The sequence below is a fragment of the Eschscholzia californica genome, unplaced genomic scaffold, assembly GCF_041429995.1.
Source record: "Eschscholzia californica isolate CP2 unplaced genomic scaffold, dmEscCali1.0.p SCAF_2, whole genome shotgun sequence".
Taxonomy (NCBI): Eukaryota; Viridiplantae; Streptophyta; class Magnoliopsida; order Ranunculales; family Papaveraceae; genus Eschscholzia; species Eschscholzia californica.
The window spans coordinates 56,649,764-56,674,193 of record NW_028238309.1 but is presented as its reverse complement, the minus strand read 5'-3'; the positions used below and the strand labels follow the sequence as shown (position 1 = coordinate 56,674,193).

At 37.4% G+C, this 24,430-nt stretch overlaps 2 protein-coding genes across 2 annotated transcripts; both read left to right on the top strand.

The window, feature by feature from the left end:
* Positions 1–2,192: 2,192 nt before the first annotated feature.
* LOC147559348 (F-box protein At3g07870-like) lies at positions 2,193–3,802 on the top strand. Its single transcript, XM_086659163.1, has 2 exons — positions 2,193–2,638; positions 3,106–3,802. Exons 1-2 carry the CDS (start codon positions 2,193–2,195, stop codon positions 3,800–3,802), a joined length of 1,143 nt encoding a protein of 380 aa, XP_086515289.1.
* Positions 3,803–8,036: 4,234 nt separating this feature from the next.
* Positions 8,037–12,552, top strand: LOC147559347 (F-box protein At3g07870-like). Its single transcript, XM_086659162.1, has 4 exons — positions 8,037–8,343; positions 8,455–9,185; positions 11,498–11,518; positions 12,349–12,552. Exons 1-4 carry the CDS (start codon positions 8,037–8,039, stop codon positions 12,550–12,552), a joined length of 1,263 nt encoding a protein of 420 aa, XP_086515288.1.
* The last annotated feature ends 11,878 nt before the right edge of the window (positions 12,553–24,430 follow it).

Sequence of the window (24,430 nt, the reverse complement as noted above, 5' to 3'; positions counted from 1 at the left end):
TATGTTTTTGGTTCCTGCATATCTTTGCAGTTTCTCAGACCCTGTGTACTTCACTGTGAGGCCATCAGCCCTCTCTTACCTACGGATTGACAATGGACAATCATACAAGGAGAGAAAAAAGATGTACTTTTTGTTTGCAAAGATAGAGTTTTGTTTTAAAAAATACGATTGGCAAATAGATAATAAATGCAATTTGGGGGACCTTAATGTATTAGCTAATATTCAAATTAGAGCGGTAAACAAAAATCTGTAATCATGGGAAGAGTATTTATTTTTGTTGAAAGGTAATCATGGGAAGAGTAGAGATTCAAAATTGTCCTCCCATGAATAAGGAGTTGGATTCTTACACAAATAAAATTAAATGCAACCGAGGGGGTTTCAAACTCTTGACCATATGGGTGTAATAAACGTACACTACCTACCCACTAAGCTAATTGTAATTATAATTAGTTAGGTTAACCTACACAAAAAAAATTTTTGAAAAGAAAAAGTCCCTTAGTAGTAAAGGACCTGTTGCGGGGGTACGACCACCACCATAAGCCCCTCGGATCCCTGGTGTAAATCCGATGTGTGCACAATGTGGAGTAGAACCGGAAACAACAACTCATTTGTGTGGCACTTCGGGAGCTGAGACAGAGAGCTTCGAGCTCCGAAAGTGCCCCTCAATATATAGATCCAGAATAAATAATCAAACATTTGATACTAAACGGAAAAATCGGTTAGACAAAGATTGGTTAAACTGGGCCATTTTGGCGAAGCAAGCGCGCCCAGATCTGGACGGCTCACGTTCAACCCGCGGGATTTCTTTAGATCGGGCGGTTGTGCGGAGATCACTTCGGGATCTTGGTGGGACGCGGCAAGGAGCGTTTGGATCCATGAGGTTTTACCAAAAATTAGTTTATCACTTTATTTTCCCACTCTTACTTCACAAAATTTACATAAAATATCATAATTCTCATTACCTAAAACTCAATCTGTTTCAGACACTTTAAACTCTTTATTTCCTCATTCTGTTTCTGACTCTTTTAACTATTTTTTTCCCTCTCCCTGGGGAACTCGACAACATACTCAAGAGAGTATATTTCATGTCCGTTTTTGCCCCTTACAACTTGATGATGTATCAATGTCACGTAATTACTAACGTAAGATCATAATCTTTTTTCCTAAAAACAAAAAGACTTCTCTCCTAAATTATTGGTTTCACTAATTTCTCAATTTGTTTGTCGATCCAATGGTCAGTCGATCGGTGCATTAGTGTACATTACAATGTCTACTCATGCCTCAGGCAATAGTTTGGGATGTTTAATATATCTCTTAATGTCCTGAGCATTGCTTTAGGACGTTTAAAATCCCCCAATGACTGAATCAATGTTTTGGACACGCGGTCCACCGACATTTAGAATAGTTTCATAAAGATTTGAAAACACGTCGAATACATGAAGAGTTTAGGGAGAGAGAGACAAGATAAATAATATTTGTGGTCGCTTTTGGTGGTGGGAGGATTGGACGATGAAGAAAGTTTGATTTGTTCAAAGGATAGTTAGAAATAGCACTTAACAGTTCATCGACGACATTTATCGTGAAGAAAAGAAGTGGGGGTGGGTTTGGATAAATGAAATTTTTCCATGCAAATCCTTACCCAACAAAAAAAAATCTTTGTTGGCTGCCCATTCTCTCTCGTTTTGCAAATTCTTTGAGAGGGGTGGCAGTAAATAGAGATTTTGTTTTGTCTCAGAACAGGTTTATGTGCGGCTTCTAACCTAGCCCTAAATTTGACGGTGACCTAACTCTAAAACTAACGGTGAGGGGCACTCTAAAAGTTAAGAGGGGTGATGGGCTATCGGGCGGGCCAAACTGTGACGTGGTTTGGAATTTGGAAATACGAGTGAATTGAACTTGGAAACTTCTAAATCAAATCACTTATCTCCTCCTGATTTGGTGGTCCACCATTCAACCCGCCTGTAATCTGGGCCGTTGGTTCCAAGTGTTTCCACGAAGACCGACAGAATCCTGTCCAGACTCCATATGATCTATTTCTATTTATTTCTCAACCGACTTACCACACTATATAAACAGATCACCTTCCTTCCTTCCTCCACACTATATATAAGAAACCCTTGAACCACAGACCAGAACAAGAAAAAAAAACATTAGTAGCTTTCAAGTTTTGAGTTGCTATACCCACTACTTTCATGGAGACCCTTAACCCTGATCTTGTTGAGGAAATTGTTCGTCGTATTCCTCCACAATGTATTTCAGAGGCTAAATTTGTGTGCAAATCATGGGAAGATATTATTCGTCGTCGGAATCATAACGAACTTGGGATTTTGTTTTCGTTTGGATTGGAGAAGAGCAGTTACACTAGTCCTGATGATGATAGCTTTTATCAGAGTAGAAGCAGTGTTCAACTTTATTACGGAGATTTCGATGATATTAAAAGTATAGGCTGGGAGAAATACTCTTATACAAGGGATACTGTAAAGATAGATCATCCTCCCATAGGTAAGTACGAATTCTCATATACATTGGTCGGTTCGTGTAATGGTTTGGTTTGTTTAAAGATACCCCACCACGATCTCTTTGATCCTGTCCAAGTATGTAATCCCTATACAGGAGAATACGTCAATCTTCCACGTCTGTTGAAACATCCACGTGGGCCAATAGTTAGTGGATTCGGTTACCTACGTCCAACTAAGAGCATCTCCAATGGGACACTCAATCTCTAACACTTAGAGTGCCACATATGACTCTTTGGAGTTTTTGTTAAAAAATCATCTCCAATGGAACACTTTGTTACACACTCTATTATGAGTTGGACACATTTATTATAGAGTGTCTAGAGAGAGAATCTCTAAAACGAGAGTGTCTACTTGAGACTCTCTAAGTGTTACTTTATTATTTCAACCAATAGAAAACTTTGTTTTTCAACTACTTTTTATCTATTGAATTGAAGAGGGACATGTGTATTAAGTAAAAGATTTTAGAGATCTCCATTGGAGACCAAACAAATGTAGAGTGTCTCTATATTGACACTAGGAAAGAGAATCTTTATTTGACACTTGACAACTAGATTTTTAGAGTGTTTATTAGAGTGTCCCATTGGAGATGCTCTAATGAGTACAAAGTTTTAAGAATTTACTACGCCCCCAGCACTCGAAATAACATAGTTGGATTGGTCCAAGTTTACACTCTTGGTGATCGTCGTGGGTGGAGAGACATAGGAACCATCGATTACCAGGTGCGGCAAACAACTTTTTTTGCGAATGAATCGGTTTACTTGGTTTTGGTAAAAAGGGAAGACCTTTCGAACAATTTGGGCGTTGTATCATTCAGTTTGGCGAAAGAAGAGTTTAGGTTGGTGCCACCACCACCTTGCATTCGTAAACCTGGCACAGTTCACAGATTTGATATCAGTATATTGGGAGGGGATTTGTATTTTCTCAACTCGAACCTATACAAGTTTGTAGAATTATGGTCTTTGAAGAAGAAAGAAGAGTGTGACGACAATTCTTGGAATTGGAATAAGGAATTCAACATGGATTGGCCACAGGAGCGCGATGGTCAAAGCTATTTTCCCGCACCAGAGCTATTTGGTTTGACCAAGAGCAACGAAATATTGTACTGGTATTATGATGGTCTTCATTGTTATGATCCAAAAACTAGAACAAGTAAATTACTCTTAAAAGAAGACAGGACACTAGAAGAATATTTTGAAGCAATTCCTCACATGAACACAAATGTGTCGTTGAAGGAGATGGGAGTAAGGTCAAAGATGAGAAGAAGAAAAATAGTTAAAGAGTAATGTTGGACAAGCACAACCATGAGACTACATCACCGTCCGGGATTTTTGTTTTTCTTAATTTGGACATCTATTTGCATGTGTTATTATACTAGGTATGGCCCGTGCCTCCAGCACGACGAAATCCATTAAAATGTAATCCAGATGAATTTGCGCGACGGTAGAATATATTTTGATGGTCTATTTTCATGAATTTTAGTTGGCAACCAAAATTTAATTAACTTTGAACGTACAGAAACTTTTTTTTAGAAAGTAAAAGTATGGTCTTAACAAATTTTTCAAATTTGTCTGATTAAATTTGTCAAAATTGAAGAACTTAGGGAGCGATATGGTGAGAGGTAAATTAAAGTAAGAGAGATTAAAATGATGATTAAGTTCAAAAATAACAGTCGAATCATTACAAATTAGATAGATATAGAAATGCATCTAGTTCGATTAAACAAAAAATAAAAGAAAATTTATCTGAAATACAAAAGTGCAAGGGAGGAAAGGCTATAAAATTATTCATGTAAATATAACATCACACAATAAACAAGAATTAACATCAAAAAATTCGTGTTACCACTTTATAACTTATTTGTTGTTGGAGGAGTAGAGGAGATTTTAAAAACCATTAGAATTTTGTGGGAACACTTGTGGGGGTTTATGGAGGAGAAGTTGTTAGTTGGAGTTCCATTATATTGAATAGGTTAAGGAATGCCATTAGTTGGGAGAGTTATGGAATGCCATTACATCTAAGCAATTATGGGGGGTTAAATACAAAGTGATGTTTGAGTGTTAAATACAAAGTATCATCTTCCAATCTAGTTGGCAATTTTTCTTTTTGTTTTTGTCCTAGTCAGCTTGTCCTAGTCACAACCAATGTGTTTTGTAGTATAGATGTTAGCAGGGTCGGTCTGTCAATGGCATATATAGTTATAGAGTTCATTAAGATGGATGTTTATTTGAACTAATCTTGATCGAGTGTCTTTCTTATTTACTAATGTAATTGTTAGTCAATGGGGGCTTAAGTTTTTTGTTGTTGAAAAGTACATTATGTTAGTCCATCTATGTTTTTGGTTCCTGCATATCTTTGCAGATTCTCAGACCCTGTGTACTTCGCTGTGAGGCCAGCAGCCCTCTCTTAACTACGGATTGACAATGGACGACAATCATACAAAGAGAGGTATTGAACTAGTTAATACATGCAAATTTTTTGCAGTTTGGAGAATGTCGACCATCTTCTTAGTCATTCGCTATATTCACTGACAGTTTTGTCGGATTACTGTGAACTTGTTGAAGAATGGATCACCTTATTCAGAAACAATCTCATTTGGAAGAAGAGAGTGGATGAGGGGGTGCGAGCGGTGCAACCGCACCGATCCCCCCGCTCCCTAAGGGCCCCTTTCTGAAAAATTTATACAGAGGTACACATAATAGTTTGAAAGCTGCTCTAAAACATATCAACAGTGCCGCTTAGTTGGGAAATAAAAAAAAACACTCCACCTCACCTCACTCTATCTCCACCTCACCTCACTCTCTCTCCACCTCACTCTATCTCCACCTCACTCTCTCTCCACCTCACTCTATCTCCACCTCACCTCACTCTCTCTCCACCTCACCTCTTTGTCTTCTCCGATTAGGGGTTTCCCTTCCAGGGCCGGCCTTGACTTTCTAGTGGCCCGAAGCGAGTTACGGAAATGTGGCCCCTATATTATATGCAAAAAAGAAAGTCTATAGGCGCCTCCTATTTCCACTAAAAGAGCCACCTATCCTTTGCCAACGATGAATATGGTTTGCCCTATAAATTCTAGCGAAATTATACACACTTTCCGTCAACAAGTCAAGTGTTTCACGCTCACTATCTTCCTCCCTAATTTTGCAGGAATATCTTTGTCGTCGTAAAGTTTTTCTCTTGTCCTCTCTCTCACCTCCGTCTTTTTATCTCTCTCGTAACTCTATGCGTTCCTTTTTTTTCTCTCTCTTTCTCTCTCTCACACACATTTATTCTCCCTACAAATTTCTCTCTTGCTCAATCTATGTCTTTGTCTTACCAATTTTGTCTTTGTTTCTCGCTCAATTTCTCCTTTATTGGAAATGGTTGTTAGAGCACATTCATCGATAGTTTCCGACCTGTGCAACCATTAGAGAATCTCTAACGGGACATTAAGTCCTAAAATTTTGAGGGCCCCTTCGAATTTTGTAGAGTTTTTGCTAAAAACAACATCAACTCCAATGAAACATTATTAGAAATTCTTTGATGACACGGAGGAAATTATTTTAGAGATCCTTGTTCATGTCAGTTGATACAAAGGTTGAGATGAGAGAAATTTTTATCAACTTCTTTTTCCATTTGCCATATGATCTCGATTTCTCTCTCCGCCAGTCTCAATCTCTCTCTCTCGATCCCTCTCAAAGCCAAGAAATAATATTCCACAACACCGAGATTAAATTAGTAGTATTTTTGGAAAAAAAAAGATTAAATTAGTAGTGAAAGCACCCATTTACATGACCATAGATTGATCCAAGCAAGTTTGTAAATGGGTAATACCTAGTGAGATGAAGAAAAGTTCATGATGTAAGAATGAAGAGAAATAAAAAGTGGCCTACTTGTGTGTTGCTGTAAAGTGGAGAAAGAAAGAGCATCTTAGGTTAGGGATAGGTGGAGGTGGGCCCAAGATTTGTTTGTTTAGCTTATTATCTACATTGCACGGGGCCCTTTTAATGAAACGGGTGCCTTTATGACTTATCTTTAACGGGTTGGGTCAGAATTTTTTCTTGCATAAACTAATAGCTGGGAGGCCCTTAAAGTTGGTGGCCCAAAGCGAGGCTTTGCTCGCTTTGGGCCAGGGCCGGCTCTGTTCCCTTCGCCGGAGTTCCGGTCTGTTGAAGAACAGATCTGGTTTGTTCTTCAACAGACCAGAACTCCGGCGAAGGGAAACCCCTTCGCCGGAGTTTCTAGAGAGAGAGAGAGTGAAAAAAAAAATTTATTTTTTATGGTTGCCGGCCGGAAAATTTTCCGGCTGGCGACCTAATCGGAGAAGATAGAGGTGAGGTGGAGAGAGAGTGAGGTGAGGTGGAGAGAGAGTGATGTGAGGTGGAGAAGTATTTTGCTTTCCCCCTATATAAAATTGACTAATGTTTGACCAAGTCTTTACACCCCGGAAACTATTTAGCTTTCCCCAAAGCGCTGGCCTTGACAAATGGTGGTGTAGAGGTTGAAGATGATGCATTGCCATTAGTTTCCGTCTCCATTAGTTTCCATTGTTTCTCTCTCTATTAATCAATCTGCGGAAGATGATGCATTTTCCAAATACACACCTTAAAAACCCAAAAAATATATATCATTTTAAAGGCACTCCGTGTTTTCTCACAATTTCAACAAACACTTATTAAATTTGAATATTTAATGTGAAAGAAGTTGTTTTCTTTCCCATAAGAAAAAGGTTGGTTTTCTTTCTCAGACATTTTAACGAATCAAATGGACCCTAAATCTAACGGTTATCAAGGGAAACCGGTCTGGGCGGTCCGAGCTTGTAATTTACAGCCGATCAGAGCTTTAAAACCGAGACCGGCCCGACAACTTTAGTCGGGCAGTCCGGGCTCGACCCGATTAGATTTTCGGCTCATGAAAAAAATCCCACATTTTTTTTATAAAAAACTGAAATCAAATCAAGAATACGGAACTCTACAATAATTCCCTAGTCAAAAAGTAAAAGAAAGTGTAGAGAAGCTGAATTCTAAAGACACTCCTTGTAAATGTTAAAGGGGCATTCTTCACTCACAAACCATGTCTCAAATTTGCCTTGATGAAGGAGCCTATCACACTCACGTGGGCGCCTTTAAAACTCCCCTTTCACAAATATATTAGTGCCTCCCTCAAAATTGTTGATGGGACACTTTTTTTTTTTTCCTCACTCCTCCCCCTAAATATGCCAATTAAATTTGGAAACTTCTAAATCACTTGTCTCATCCTGATTTGGTGCTCAATCATCCAACCCGCCTACAATCTGGGCCGTCGATTGATGAGAATGACTCTCATTATTAGGTTCCAAGTGCTTCCAAGAAGACAAACAGAATCCTGTCCAGACTCCATATGATCTATTTCTATTTATTTCTCAACCGACTTACCACACTATATAAACAGACCTTCCTTCCTCCACACTATATATAAGAAACCTTGAAGCACACAGACCAGAACAAGAAAAAAAAAACATTAGTAGCTTTCAAGTTTTGAGTTGCTATACCCACTACTTTCATGGAGACCCTTAACTCTGATCTTGTAGAGGAAATTGTTCGTCGTATTCCTCCACAATCTATTTCAGAGGCTAAATTTGTGTGCAAATCATGGGAAGATATTCTTCGTCGGCATCATAACGAACTTGGGATTTTGTTTTCGTTCGGGTTGGAGAAGAGCAGTTACACTAGTCCGGATGATGGTATGTCTTATGAGAAAAGAAGCAGCGTTCAACTTTATTACGGAGATTTCGATGATATTAAAAGTATAGGCGGGGAGCAGTACTCTTATACAAGGGATACGGTAAAGATAGATCATCCTCCCATAGGTAAGTATGGATACTCAAATACATTGGTCGGTTCGTGTAATGGTTTGGTTTGTTTAACGATACCCCACCACGATCTCATTGATCCTGTACAAGTATGTAATCCCTATACAGGAGAATACGTCAACCTTCGGCGATTGTTGAAAAATCGAGGTGGCTCAATAGTTAGTGGATTCGGTTACCTACATTCAACTAATGAGTACAAAGTTTTAAGAATCTACTACGCGCCCACCACTCGAAATAACATAGTAGTTGGATTGGTCCAAGTTTACACTCTTGGTGATCGTCGTGGGTGGAGGGACATAGGAACCATCGATTACCAGGTGCGGCAAACAACTTGTTTTGCGAATGAATCAATTTACTTGGTTTCGGTAAAAAGGGAAGGCCTTTCGGACATTTTGGGCGTTGTATCATTCAGTTTGGCGAGAGAAGAGTTAAGGTTGCTACCACCACCACCTTGCATTCGTAAACCTGGCACGATTCACAGATTTGGTATCAGTATATTGGGAGGGGATTTGTATTTTCTCAACTCAAACCTATACAAGTTTGTAGAATTATGGTCTTTGAAGAAGAAAGAAGAGTGTGACGACGATTCTTGGAATTGGAATAAGGAATTCAACATGGATTGGCCACAGGACCGCGATGGTCAAGGCTATTTTCCCACACCTGAGTTATTTGGTTTGACCAAGAGCAACGAAATATTGTACTCGTATTATGATGGTCTTCATTGTTATGATCCAAAAACTAGAACAAGTAGATTACTCTTAAAAGAAGATAAGACGCTAAAAGAATATTTTGAAGCAATTCCTCACATGAACACGAACGTGTCGCTGAAAGAGATGGGAGTAAGGTCAAAGATGAGAAGAAGATGAACAGTTAGGAGTAAGGTTGGATAAGCACAACCATGAGATTACATCCATATATATCAGCGGCGGGGAGTTTGTTTTTCTTAATTTGGACATCTACTTGTGTTATTATATGTTAGCAGGGTCGGTCTGTCAATGGTATATAGTTTTGAACTAATCTTGATCGATCGAGTGACTTTCTTATTAACTAATGTAATTTTTAATTTGGACATCTACTTGTGTTATTATATGTTAAAACCTCTACTACTTCTAACAAGCTTCCATGTTTATGAACCCCATCAACCTATCAAAGTTTTCAATCAAAACAACAACAAAAGAATGAAGAACAAATTTCTAAAAATCTAGAAAATTTTAAAGCCAAAAAAAAACTCAGAGATTTACCTTAATCAAAGTAACTATCCTACTTGAAGTATTATTCAAACTAACACTGCATAAAACCCTATCCATTTATCTTCTCTCAAATACCTAGAAATCGAATTCAACAATTATAACTAAAAAAACTCAAGGAATTAGAATTTAAATAGTAGAAAACAGACACTCAAGATATTCATTAGAGATTAAAACCACCAATTGAGACGCTTCAAAACAATTCAAGAAGAACATTCATTTCTTTAATTTCATTACAGATGAAACGCTTCAAAAAAACAGAGGCTAGTTAAAAACTTGAAACCCAAGAATATCTCAATTTACTTCATCACCTTAATTTCATCTCTGTCTGCAACAAAAAGAAATGAACAAACCCAAGAACTACTCTCTGCAACAAAAAAAAAACCATGAACATTTCCTTCCTGACTTACCCTAAAAACTGTTTTCACCCAAAAGAATCCCAAGAACATTCATTTCCTTCGTGACTAACCCTAAAAACTGTTTTCACCCAAAAGAATCCCAAGAACATTCATTTCCTTCATCAACCAAAAACCCCCCAAGAACACTTAAATTTTCTTCATCCAGGAGGCTCTGTATATTGAAAATGTGAGGAAGGCAATCCTGTCAGCAAGATCATTTGAATCCCTGATTATTTTTGCAGAACTCTCAACAGCTTGATCCAGAAAAGTTTGTGAATTCTTTTTGAAATCCAAGGGTATTGATTGTACTCTGAGATCTTTCATGATTGCTGAAAAACAAGAATTGACGTGTACGATCAAATCACTGTTCTTGAGAAATTAGAGCAGACTTTGATTCATATCAAATTCTTCAAAAACAAGACACTTATTGTCCAATCCTAATATAATCAAAGAATGGAGATTGTGATTTCTCAATTCCCAGTTAATGAATACGGGTATCTTCTCATTTTTCTTTTTCTTGATGTTATTCAAATAAGCCTTCTGATGACTAAGCCAATCACCAACGACACCTCTGTCTCGGGTGAAACCAGTTTCGACAATGGAGTCACCTATAATAAATTGAAAATTATGAACAACGCCATTTGGGGAAGACCATTCTTGAAGAAGTTTTGCCGCCATTGAAGAAAGACTCTAGGTAAAAAGTTGACAGAAAACTGACAGACCGAGATGGTCAATTTCAAAAGAGAGAGAGAGAGAGAGAGAGAGAGAGAGAAAGAGATAGAGAGAGAGAGGGGTGAAATGGTGGAGATTGATAGAGAGAGAGAGGGGATGTTATGATTTATGAGCCTAGGATCCTTTATATATATATGTAAAGAATGAGTTTCTTGAAGATAGATTTCATTAACTTCTCAACTCAATTGATTGAATTACAATTAGCTTCTCACTTATATACTTAATAAGTTTAGTGAGAGAGAGAGAGTAGAAACAGAATTAAAAAGTAGTTTTAGAGAGAGAAAGAGTCTTAACCTACATTAACTAACTAATCAGAATATTGGTTGTTGTTAACCGCACCCTCTTCACGAGTGCCTCTTGAACTCTATCAGAGTGCTTCAACTTAAATGTGATGTGCCCATAGCAATTTGGTAGTTAAAACAGTTGACTTCATGAACCTCATTTTCCAACTGGTTCTCAAGGTATCCTTTATCTCTTACAGCCCCCCTCAAACGAATGATTCTGTGTTGGGGAGAACCATGAGTTTGTTACGAAAGAAATCAAACTGAGAGGATAGAATGCCCTTGGTAAAAATATCTGCCAAATTAGCCTCAGATGAAACAAATGTGATCTCCAAAGTGGAACTCATGACTAAATCTCGAATGAAATGATAATCAATTTCGATGTGCTTAGAGCATGAAACGCTGGATTTGAGCTATGAGATTGCATCACCGCCCCAGATTTTTTTTTTCTTAATTATTTGGACATCTACTTGTGTTATTATCTGTTTTGCAGGGTGGGTCTGTTCTGTCAATGGTATATATAGTTATAGAGTTCATTAAGATGGATGTTTATCTGAACTAATCTTGATTGAGTGACTTTCTTATTAACTAAAGTAATTTTTAATCAATGGGTTCTAGTCTTGGGTTGTTGAAGAGTACATTATGTTTGTGTTTCACTTTCAAAACTCAAAAGTATGGTAAAAGATATGATTTTTTTTTGTTGGAATTCGGTTTCATAAGATGTCTATTTAGTACCTCGATTGAGAGATTAAAAAGAACCATAATGTTAATAATTGACCTAATTTTAATCTGTGGGTTTTAGCTTATACATTTAGCATACTAATTTTTGCAGCTCTGGGTAAAAATATTTACGTCATTTTCTCAACCTTTTTCATATACTAGAAAGATTGGCCGAAACTCCCTAGGCCAAATGGTCTTATATAAAGAGGATCCCTCAAATCTTTTCTGCTGCACCTCCCTGTGTATAGTTCCCTATCTAAATTCTGTGCAACTAACGTTTGCGGTTTGCACAGACTTGCACACATTATGCATGGGTTCGTCAGGACATGCACAAGTTGCAAAAGCAGTCCCAGCCTAAAAAATGCAGATCTTTTTAACCAAGACCAATCTGAGATCGGGTCTTTCAACGAATGTTACTTTATGTAATAGGGCTACTCTCCCTGTAGTCTTTCGATTGAATAAGTATCGGTTCTCCTGGATGGGGGTGTGATTTATCAAATCATGTTTAAGTTGGTCTTTTTGCTATTACACCGAAAATGGAAACTTTATTTATTTATTTGGTTATCTTTATTAGTTTTAAAGATTTTCTGGTTAGTCCTATGAGATGTTGTTTGTGAATTGCAGGACTGGATTTACTGTATAGACCATCTCGACGTAAGAATCATGTTGTACAATGAGGAATTATTAGTATATGAGAATGACAAAGCTGATAAGACGGTTCGACGAATTAGTTACCCAGTTAAGCAAAGCTTACCAAATCGGAGCGACAAAATTGAGAAGTGTATGATTGAAGGAAACGAATCTGCTGCAACTGATAACACCCAATAAGAATCAGGAGTTGCTAATGAATCTGAATCAGATCCTGAACCTGAAAATGAGTCCCCGTATCGGATTCAAGGAAGTGTTTTCACCTGATTTCAAGGTGCAGGTCATTTGGTATCACTTTTCTATTGCTTGTGGTAAGGTCGTGCACGAGAAGAGTGAAAGCGAGGAAGATCTTGGACTTGGTATGTTTTCTCATAAGGTCGACTTGGAAAGCGATGTCGCTACTCGATCTTTCATGATATATCCGAGGAAAAGTGAAACATGGGCCGTCTTCAAAAACCGGAGTATTACATGGAGCTCTGATCCAGACAAGAATAAAAAGCACGAGTGGATTGTTATAGCCATTATCTTCTTTATCTGTTAGCCTACACATATACTCAGAGAATCTAACTTACTAGTAAGAAAAATGACATATGGTTGATATTGGTAATGAACCATATTCATAATGACTGATAAATGGATTATCCATATAACAATTGAATATCCAACTGTTCCGCAGAAAAAAGTAAAGAGTAGAAGAAAAAGACCTTGTAGAAAATCTTTTTTAGCTTAATATCCTCCTCTAGTTATGAAAATTTGGCTGGTCTTATGCTTCTTGTTGGAATCGGAGCCGATTTTGGCTTGACCCGACTCGTCAAACTCAGAAATGGAACACTCCATTGCGTTCGTCTCATCGAGCGCTTCAATTTAGAGCTAGAAATAACTCAAATCCGATTCCGGATGAATGAGAAATTCAAGTTTAAAGTTTCGACCAAGATCGGTTAAACTAGGGACTAAAGCGGCATATAAGACAAGTCAATTTGGGGGCCATTTTTGCAAAGCAAGCACGCCCAGATCTGGACGGCTCACGTTCAACCCGCGGGATTTCTTTAGATCGGACGGTTACGCGAAGATCACTTCGGGATCTTGGTGGGACGCGACAAGGAGCGTTTGGATCCATGCGGATTCACCCAAAATTAGTTGATCAATTTATTTTCCCACTCTTCACAAAATTTACATAACATATCATAATTCTCTTTACCTAAAACTCAATCTGTTTCAGACACTTTAAACTCTTTCTTCCCTCATTCTGTTTCACACTCTTTGAACTCTTTAACTTTCTCCTTTTTTTTATTCTCTTCCTCTACAACTCAACAACATACTCAAGAGACTATATTTCTCGTCCGTTTTGCCCCTAACAACTTCTCCCCTTGATTATTTGTTTCACATCTTGATGATGTATCAATGCCACGTAATAACTAACGTTGATTGTTGTCCATTTCCTAAAAACAAGAAAACTTCTCCCCTTGTTTATTTGTTTCACTAATTTCTCAATTTGTTTCTTGATCCAAGGGTCGGTCGATTGGTGTATTAGTATACATCACAATGTCTACTCATGCCTCAGACAATAGTTTGGGACATTTAATATCTCTCAATGTCCCGAGCATTGCTTTGAGACGTTTTAAATACCCCCAATGACTGAATCAATGTTTTGGACACAGTTGTCCACCAACATTTATAATAGTTTCATAAAGATTTGAAAACATGTCGATATTTTTTTAAAGTATTCAAATACATGAATAGTTTAGGGAGAGAGTATTTAATAATAGTGGTAAGTGGTGGTCGCAAGTGGTGGCCGGAGGATATGAGCATGAAGAAAATCTGATTTATTTAAGGATCGCTAGTGATGGCAGTTCATCACCGACATTTACCGGCGTGAAGAGAGGAAGTGGGGGGTGGGTTTGGATAAAGAAATTTTCCCATACAAATCCTTACACGACAACAAAATTCTTTGCTTCCTCAAAGTGGTTGCCCATTCTCTGGTCTTGCTGAGTTTTAGAAACTATGGGATGTGATCTTTTGTTTGATGCAAATTCTTTGGGAGGGGTGGTAGTAGATAGATATTTTGTCTCAAAATAGGTTTATATAGGGCTTCTAACCTAACCCTAAATTTCACGGTGAACCTAACTCTAAATCTAACGGTGAGGGACGCTCTAAAAGTTAAGAGGGGTGACGAAAAATTGGGTCGGTTATCGGGTTGCAATCGCGGGCTTATATTTGTCGGGTTTTTTGGGCCAGATGTCGGGTGAAGGGCTCCGTCGGGCTCCCTTTTACGGGTAGGGTAAACTCGAGCCCGATTTTTTCGGTCCCCGAACTCGCGGTCCGCACGATCAGGGTCGGGTCGCGAGTTTCCTGACCATTTTCCTAACCCTAACACATGGTACAAATAAAATCAGACTGAGTCCACGTGTACAGACCCCTATAGGAATACAAATCCATATGGCTTCTTAAACACCCTCGGATTAGCTCATTTACAAATCTCAATGTTCGTCAAAAATGAAGTTTCAGAAGTGCCCATAAGGGTTAAAGGTGCTTCTTTTCATCGCACTCACTCCCTAAATTTGTCTTTGAAGCACCTTTATTACTTGTGGGGCACTTTCAACAATACCCTCGTCAAATATTAAAATAAAGTGTACCCACAAATTCACATTTTTTTGGCTTTGTTTATGCATCATACATCCCCATATTTGGGAAGGTTTAGAGAGAACATTAATAAAAAAAACAGAGTATTCAAAACACAAAAAAAGTTCATTTATTACTCAGGAGCAGAATTTACATTTCATTTATTCATTAATAAACAAGACAGTTTTTATCTACTCCCAATATAATGAAAGAATAAGATTTTGGTTTTTGATTTCCCCATCAATGAATATAGTTATTCTCGAAAAAAATTGCTTCTTGAGTTTCTTGAGTGAAATCATCTGCTTATTGATCCATCTTCAACAATACCTTTATCTTTGGTGAAAAAGATTTCAAGAATTAAGTCACCTTGAAAAGTAATAAGGGACCAATTCGGGGAAGAGCGTTTCTGTAATAGTTTTGTCTAAACAGGATGTAATAGAATGACATTTCATTGATTGATGTGATTAAGAGTTGTGTTACAATATGTATTTATACAAGGTAACTCAATATACAAGAATGGAAACTACCAAACTTTTACTATTCTATACTCTAATTATAAAGATATTATATGTTAATTGATATACTACTTGATACTTTTTTTATTCTGAAATTAATACTACATGATACTGATTGATACTAATTGATAAGTTTAGCGGCATTGATGAAGAGAGTGAAAGGGAGAGAGTAAAAGAATAAAATTATATTTATAATATTAATAATGATAGTTAGTATGATGAGAGTGATAAGAATAAACCAAAACAATGATAATACCAAGAACATGTATCAAATAAATCAAATTAAGAAGCACAAAAAATAAAACGAATTATAAGCATATAACTAGAGAGTCGGAGAAGAGAGTGGGAGAATGATATAGTATGATACAAATGAGAGGATAAGAGAGATGTCCAAGTGTACAAAAGATTTTGTTTGTGGATCCAATTTTGTGAACTTCTTTTAAAATCCAATGAAATGGCTTCAACTTTTAAATCTTTTATAATTGAAGAGAAAGAAGATTTCACGTATACTAAAAACTCAAATGTTTTTGAGAAATTGTAGCAAACTCTGATTGATAACTGGGTTCTCATAAAAAAGGCACTTATTGTTTATTCCGAGTAGTTTTTGAGAAATTGTAGCAAACTCTGATTGATAAACTGGGTTCTCATAAAGAAGACACTTATTATCTAATCCGAGTATAATCAAAGAATCAAGATTGTGATTTGTAGTTTCTCCATCGATGAATATTGGGATTCTCGAATTTCTTTTCTGCTTGAGGTTCTTGAGTGCAATCTTCTGATTACTGATCCAGTCTCCTGCAATTCCCCTATCTCTGGTGAAAGAAGTTACAAGAATCAAGTCACCGACACTGAATTGAAATGAAGTTACTGCCCCATTCGGGTCATAGCTAAGATGGACTTAGGCCAGTTCATGTTGCTTTGGTAGTTACAGTGCTTATCACATCTTTGATGTATCAATGCCAATGTAATGATTATCGTTTATCGAAGTCAATTGAAAAACATGTATCAAAAAAATAAAAATAAATAAATAACAACTTCTGATACCCTATTTGGCCGACCAAACTCGAAGCTCTGATTCTCTTTTCTGGCAAAATCTCGGACCCCTTCCACGACTAATATTCGACGATTTTGATGCAGTGAATTTTTCATAAGGGAAATTGTTTCTGAGTCAGGAGTTCTTCGCTGTCATCTTCAAATAGTTCAATTTAACAATTTTCTTTATAATTTCAAACTCTTCTTTTGAATGTTGTTTCAGATAGGAGTTATCGTTGTTTTCAGTACGCATGGGTATTTCGGTGGTAATGGTGGTTTTTATAGTGAAATTAGAAGAAGAAGAAGAAGAAGAAGGTGCGGTGGAGGATGGAAAAGGTTGGTGACGTGGAGTGACAAGGTTATAAAGAGGGAAAAAAAGAGTTGAGGTAGATAAATGGGAAAAAAATTACAATAAGGTGCGGTGGACATTTTTAGTAAGATAAAAGTAGATTTTGGAGACCAAAAAGAACTGTCCGACGATTATAAGGTTAAAGTGGTCACTAGTCACAAAATTATAGCCTAAATTAGAATTAACCCCACAATAACTTTTTAACCTAACCGACAATGGACAAAGAAATCGAAATAAAGTATTATGGGCATTTTTTGACAACCTTAACTTAGGAATAAGTCTATTTTGTTGTAAATTTATCGGTATATTTTCTCCAATGTGTATCGATATTTGCATGCAACTTAATGGAATTAAAGGAAGAGAAAAAGATAGAAATATTAAGATATACTAAAACGAATGATAAACTTAAACCAAGCTTTCTGTGAAGTATTTCTTTCAAACTTTTCTCTATCTCTTACCAAAACATCTCTTACAAACTCATACCAACACCACACCATGTACACCTATTTATAGGGTGGGAAAAGTAATAGGAAGTTGACACATAACCCATGTGTTGTCACTTGCATGGTGTGTTGTCACCACCAAGATGACACTTTGAAGGAGTTGAAGCAGATGTCCTTCGACCAAGGTGACAATGCAAACAATTTGTCGGATAGGACAATTGATGTGGAAGATCATCAAGTCCGATTGATTTAGGGATCGTAGAGTTGTAGCTAGAGACCAACTACGATCGTCGAATTACGAAGTAATTCGCGGCTAACTTCGATCGGATCCTACAACGGGTTACACATAAGAGTGACAAATTGATCTAGGATATGACTAGTGGGAGTGAGATATAATCATGGGAGTGTCCCATAAACATATCTCATAGGCCTAAAAAGGAATTAGGCAAAGATAGTACAAAAAGGCCAAAAACAGGGTTTTTGGGCCTTAGCCGATTCGGGCACTTCTAGGGCTCGGATTGGGCTGATTTTTGGAGGGACGTTTCCTTATGTTATGAAAATTAAATCTGCCAATTTTGGCTGGGTTTGGGCGTCATATCCTTAGGGAATTGGGAAAATACCAATAGTTGCTATTTTCGACTATTTCCCTAAATCTTATTCTAAAGGGTGTTTTGGCAAACCTAAAAGGAGGTGGATTCTTATTAGGGTTCTATATAAACACTCTTAGGGCAGAGAATAAGGTGTGGAATTTCTCTCTAAGCTTTCTTACTCTACCACATCAAGTAGAGAGGAGAAAGTGAGCTAATTCCCATCACTATCAATCTAGTCAAAGAAGAAGGTGTTCTTCTTTCCAACCACCATTGGTGTGCTAGCTATACAACAAGGTGGGAGATCAAATTGATTGCTCACGTCTCAAGTAGAGGAGCTACACTTGAAGCTCTTGGTCTTCTTCAATCAATTCAACTAGTTCGAGGGAAAAGCGATTAAGGTAATTTACTATCTCCATTAGTTTAATTACTAGTTTTGCATGTGATCCTGGGGATACTAGTGTAGACATTAGATGTCTTATTTCCGCTATAAACACTAGTATAAGGGTTTAAATCCCTACAGTGGCGTCAGAGCCTCTTGCAATGAACTAGTTTTTGCTAAGAATCGAACTAGTTCATATTAGATATGATTGATAGTTTGATAAATTGAGTTTATAAAAGTATTTTAAAAGTGTTTTAAAATTATTTAAACTCACAATTTGATATTATTGAATGGGATTCAATGAATTTCAAATTGAGAATCAAATTTATGATTGAAAGTGTTTTAACAACTCAATTTGATTGAATTTCGGACTAATCCATGCTTGATTAAGTTGATAGTTATGTTTAAAAGAGTTTTAAACATAAGAATTTGATTGATTTTGAATTGGATTCAAAGATTTTTCAAATTGATTTCAAAATTGTTATTTGAAAAGTTTCAAAAACCTAGATTTTGATCCAAAATTGGTTTGATTAAGAGTTGTTTTTAAGTTTTGGAAACTTTTGAAAAACAAAATTTGGAATTTTAGAAGTGTTCTAAAAGGAGTTGTTTTGAGTTTAGGAAACTCTCAAAACAAAATTTGGAAAATTTTAAAAGTTTCTACAAGTTTTGTAAAATTTTAGAAGTGTTATAAAAGATTTCAAAATTTAGAAAGAGTTTTAAAATTGGAAGTTAGCAAATAAGATTTGCACAAAAAAAAAAAAAAAAAATTTTAGAAACTAGGGCTTTGGAAACCCTAGTGTCCGGCCAGGAAGCTTCCTGGCCGGACAGAAGCTGCTGGTCGCGTCCAGAGCAGCTGCTGGTCGCGTCCAGAGCAGCTGCTGAGACACGTCCAGGAGACGCGTCCAGCAGCTGCAACCAGATTGCCACTGGTCGCGTCTAGGACGCGTCCAGAGCAGCTGGGACGCGTCTTGGAGACGCGTCCAGGTCGAGTCTAGGACTCGACCACCAGCTGTAATGGAAGCATCTGGACGCGTCTTGGAGACGCGTCCAGAGCAGCTCGGAAGCGTCTAGGACGCGACCAGAAGCTGCACTGGTAGCTTCCTGGACGCGTCTGAGACGCGTCCAGAGCTCTCGACCAGACGCGTCTTGGAGACGCATCTGGGAGGTTCTGGGTGTCTCGGACTAGTCCGGTTCCGTATGTTTCTAAAACAATGGCTATACCATTTAAAAGGAAACTACCTTTAGCACCTGGAGGACAAAAGGAATGGAATTATGAATTCCGGTTCCGTATCCTTGCTACAAAGTTAAAAACAAGTATCGTAAAATTCCTTCATCAGGTATTTAAGACTAGATGAGCGGCTCAGTGGGAGCTTAAGGGAATTACATACTTGACTAAAAGAAGTAACGATCCAAGAGGGAGCAGAAGCAGTAATGCTAGGGATGCTGAAAGGGATCAAAGTCTTCTTTTAGACACTGATCTAGCTTAGAACGTAATAGTGATTATTTTGTTCTTCTAGAAACAAATGATGTTTTAAACCAGTGGTAAAATTAACTGAAGGTTAACATTGATAATGGCTAAAATCAAGAGATTCAAACTCATTAAACTTCAGCATTGTCAATTAGGTCATAAGGACTGAATTGACTAAGTCACCCTTTTCAAAAGGCATAGAGACTGGTAATCTATTAGGACTCATACAGTGTTATGCAGACCTATAAGTTTACTTGCAGAAGCTAACGAGAGAAACTTCAAATACGTACTCTGACAACTTCATGAAGTATGGAAACGTACAAATCATAAAGTATAAGTCGGAATGTTTGAAAGGTTCAAACAAAGTACAAACCGAAGTAAAAGAATCATTTTGACAAGAGAGTTTAAGTCATCCGATTAGATTGGAGTGATAAAAACTTGAGTCAAATACTAAATAACCATCAAAGGAGTTGAGAAAACGTTTCCCAACTTGCTCCATGGAACACATCTAAGGGATGGTGGATTCAGTGGGAGTAATCGAACATTGCTATGCATAATACGATCAAAGATGGGTTTAAGCCAGTCTTCCGAATATTTTGGGACATATTCTGTAAACGATTGTTTTCACACTTACCAAAGTCCGTCTAACAGCTAAGCTTGTAAAAGCATTACAAAATTAGCTAAAGTCTGACGCAATTTCTTTAGAAGAAATTTGGGCTTCTTCCACAACCAATCAAGAGAACAAAGTGTTTGTTGCTCATGATAGTATTCTTCTAATAATTAGCACACCTAGTAGTCTGGGAGAAAAGCACTAATTATTACAAGAATAAGTGGGAGAAAAGTACAAGTCGATTTAATTCGATCATGAGAAAAATCATGAAGAGTCATGAAGAACAATCATGAAAACTTGTACAAGACGATTAAATTCGACCAAGAGCAACAAACTGCGGCTCCTCGGAAAAGGAAAGGTTAAAGATATGATCTTGTAAACCCACCGCACAAAAACGAATGTCATTCGCCGGAGAACTCTCAAAACAAGTGAAAGTGTCTCTAAAGGAATATCTCAAAGTAGTTGAGAAAATTCCAAATTGTTGGAATATCTCAAAGTAGTTGAAAAAAAAAATCCAAATTGTTGTTCAAAAGCCCTGAAAGGTCAAATCTCAAAGACTCAGAAAATAAAGGTTATTTCTGAAAAGATAAAAGACCTGCGTAGAAACGGAAACTGACTATAGTTTTTTGCCAGAAGCCAAAATCATCATGGAATCCATATCTCGTCAAGACATGAAGCTTGATAATTTAAGTCAACGGAAGACCTAAATTGGTTTTCCAAAGTAGAAAACTGAGAAGGATGGAAACATTCATGTTTCCCGAAACTAGACAAGAAGAATAAGATTCTTCCAATCAAGTTATGTCCATAGGCATGCTTCAGAAATCCATCGACGGATTAAAAGCACGCAAGAGTTAGAATCTTCGATTGAAAAGGCAATCAGAGAAATTTGATTCCTGGAGTATGAAGAAAAATCTTGAATCGCGAGTTTCAAGAAGGAAAGTGGGAAAAACAAATCTTCCGGGTCTGTATGCTGAGTACATACAAAAGATTGAGTACGACATAAGATGTTGTGTAACAGTAAACACACTGACTCAATAAAAAGACCACGCATAAGGATGAAATGCCATTTTGGGCATCTGAAGATCTATAAGCATAGATCAAAAGGATGATAGGATTGGAAAGACTCAGTACGCTGAGATGCTTGAGATCCGAAACAGAAAATCTAAGACTCGGTAAGTCTAAAAGAATTTCGACCCAAAACTCATGACTAAGAGCGTTGCTAAATCGGAGTTTGAAAAGACACCGATGTAGCAAACAAGCATGAGAGAGAGATTTATGTTCGAATACATAAAGTCAATCATATTGGATATGATTAGCATTTGAATATCCAAATTCGGATTTGGGTAAAAAGATGAAGTAGTACAAAAGTTAAACATGTCATCGTAGCAAACTTCCAGACATGGAAGGAAAGTAGGCTGAAAGTGTTTTAAGCCGGAAACTGTTGCAAATACTACATAAAGAATTAAAAGCCTTAACTCTAGTAAAAGTTACTAGGAATTATCAAGGTTGAAGATAACGGTCTTCAAATTAATTGATAATTAGCAAAGTTTAAACGGATTACATCCGTAGTCAAACTAAACTGTCACCTAAGACAAAATATGAGAGTCATACACGAGTCTAAGGCATGAGGTATAATTTTAAACCTCGACAAGTAAAACTGAGTGGGTAAAAAGAGTTTTACGGAAGAGGCTCAGATTTACAACTCTCGTTATCAGAAATAATAGAGTTATTTCACAAGTCGTCTAAATTTGGTTTAGTGTTTAAACGACAGTCCATTGATGATAAAACATTCCGAATAAGTTTGTCAGATACGTGATCTGATGAATGAAACCCTATTAAGTGAACTTGGAATATTTATTATCGAATCCCTGGTCCAGGTCATTGTATGGACAACAATGACCCACAAAGACTAGCATGGGAGTCGATGGGATAACGCAGTTTCATGGGCTATAGGAATAGTATATTCTATTCGACTACGTGGGTGTATAAAAGGTTTATACACTGGATAACCCTCAAATGAGAAGTACATCACTCATGATGAACGTCAATACTTCTCATAAAGACAATTGGAGAGATTCCTCAAAACATGAGTGCTCCACTCATCTTATGAAAGGAATGTCCGACTTTGGTTCCGTCAAACGCCGCGCCGTAAAAGGAGGTTATAAAGACGGATACTGGGAAGGACAGGATAGACATGAAGTTAAGTGGGAGCGCAAGAATGGATTGTGTCACCCTAATCACATTAGGTACAAAGTGTCTCAAGGCCACTTGATGAGTAGCAACTGAAAATGCGTGGCCGCGCTCAAACGGATTAAAAGTTAATCGTTTGTCTTTTACAGTTGTACTCGGATATCAAGAAAGTCTGAATGACGTGACGTATCAGATGGGATACTAAATTGACACGGGAATCGAGGCATTGCACTTGTTCTAAGTCCAAGTGGGAGTCTGAAGGAGTTGAAGGAGATGTCCTTCGACCAAGGTGACAATGCGAACAATTTGTCGGATAGGACAATTGATGTGGAAGATCATCAAGTCCGATTGATTTAGGGATCGTAGAGTTGTAGCTAGAGACCAACTACGATCGTCGAATTACGAAGTAATTCGCGGCTAACTTCGATCGGATCCTACAACGGGTTACACATAAGAGTGACAAATTGATCTAGGATATGACTAGTGGGAGTGAGATATAATCGTGGGAGTGTCCCATAAACATATCTCATAGGCCTAAAAAGGAATTAGGTAAAGATAGTACAAAAAGGCCAAAAACAGGGTTTTTGGGCCTTAGCCGATTCGGACACTTCTAGGGCTCGGATTGGGATGATTTTTGGAGGGACGTTTCCTTATGTTATGAACATTAAATATGCCAATTTTGGCTGGGTTTGGACGTCATCTCCTTAGGGAATTGAGAAAATACCAATAGTTGCTATTTTCGACTATTTCCCTAAATCTTATTCTAAAGGGTGTTTTGGGAAACCTAAAAGGAGGTGGATTCTTATTAGGGTTCTATATAAACACTCTTAGGGCAGAGAATAAGGTGTGGAATTTCTCTCTAAGCTTTCTTACTCTACCACATCAAGTAGAGAGGAGAAAGTGAGCTAATTCCCATTACTATCAATCTAGTCAAAGAAGAAGGGAAGAAGGTGTTCTTCTTTCCAACCACCATTGGTGTGCTAGCTATACAACAAGGTGGGAGATCAAATTGATTGCTCGTGTCCCAAGTAGAGGAGCTACACTTGAAGCTCTTGGTCTTCTTCAATCAATTCAACTAGTTCGAGGGAAAAGCGATTAAGGTAATCTACTATCTCCATTAGTTTAATTACTAGTTTTGCATGTGATCCTGGGGATACTAGTGTAGACATTAGATGTCTTATTTCCGCTATAAACACTAGTATAAGGGTTTAAATCCCTACACACTTTGCATATGGAGTTGTAGAATGGTGACACATAACCTCATGTGTTGTCACTTGCATGATGTGTTGTCACTACCAAGATGACACATTGCATATGGAGCTCCCATGTATTGACACCACATATAGGTGGTTATATGAAAATGGTGGGCTTCCATAGAATTTGTTTGGTAAGAGAAAGGTAATCTTAAAAGCACCCAAAACATAAGCTTATACTAATAATTTTATGGGCATCCACATCTATTTGCATAGCCAATGATTATATGGGCAGCCACATACCATGTAACATATTTCTTATTGTATCTATAGGGCTAAATCTAAATTTTAGTGACCAAAAGTAGACACAGTAAATGTAACCTATCTTATACATATAGAAAGACGGAATTACGATATGTTGATTCAGGGTACAACCTCGTCGGGCTGTCTGTACTGTCATAAAAAGGAAGGTCGCGACTTAGGACATAAAGAAAAACCTTCGGGGCACAAAGACTTAATCAATCATGACTGACTTAGGGGTCATATGTTTTATTTAGCCCAAATATTTATTTGATTAAAATTTGCCTCATAATCTTCATCTTGTCTCTCCCACTGTCTCTCACCATCTCTTTCTTTCTCTTTCTCTCTCGATTCCTCATTATTTCCCTTT

Excerpts from the sequence above, each read along its gene's own strand:
- LOC147559348 (XM_086659163.1), top strand. The coding sequence starts at position 2,193 with ATGGAGACCCTTAACCCTGATCTTGTTGAGGAAATTGTTCGTCGTATT. Across the intron at positions 2,639-3,105 it reads TACGTCAATCTTCCACGTCT|ATGCTCTAATGAGTACAAAG; the intron begins GTTGAAACATCC and ends GTCCCATTGGAG.
- LOC147559347 (XM_086659162.1), top strand. The coding sequence starts at position 8,037 with ATGGAGACCCTTAACTCTGATCTTGTAGAGGAAATTGTTCGTCGTATT. Across the intron at positions 8,344-8,454 it reads GATAGATCATCCTCCCATAG|GAGAATACGTCAACCTTCGG; the intron begins GTAAGTATGGAT and ends ATCCCTATACAG. Across the intron at positions 11,519-12,348 it reads GTGGGTCTGTTCTGTCAATG|GACTGGATTTACTGTATAGA; the intron begins GTATATATAGTT and ends TGTGAATTGCAG.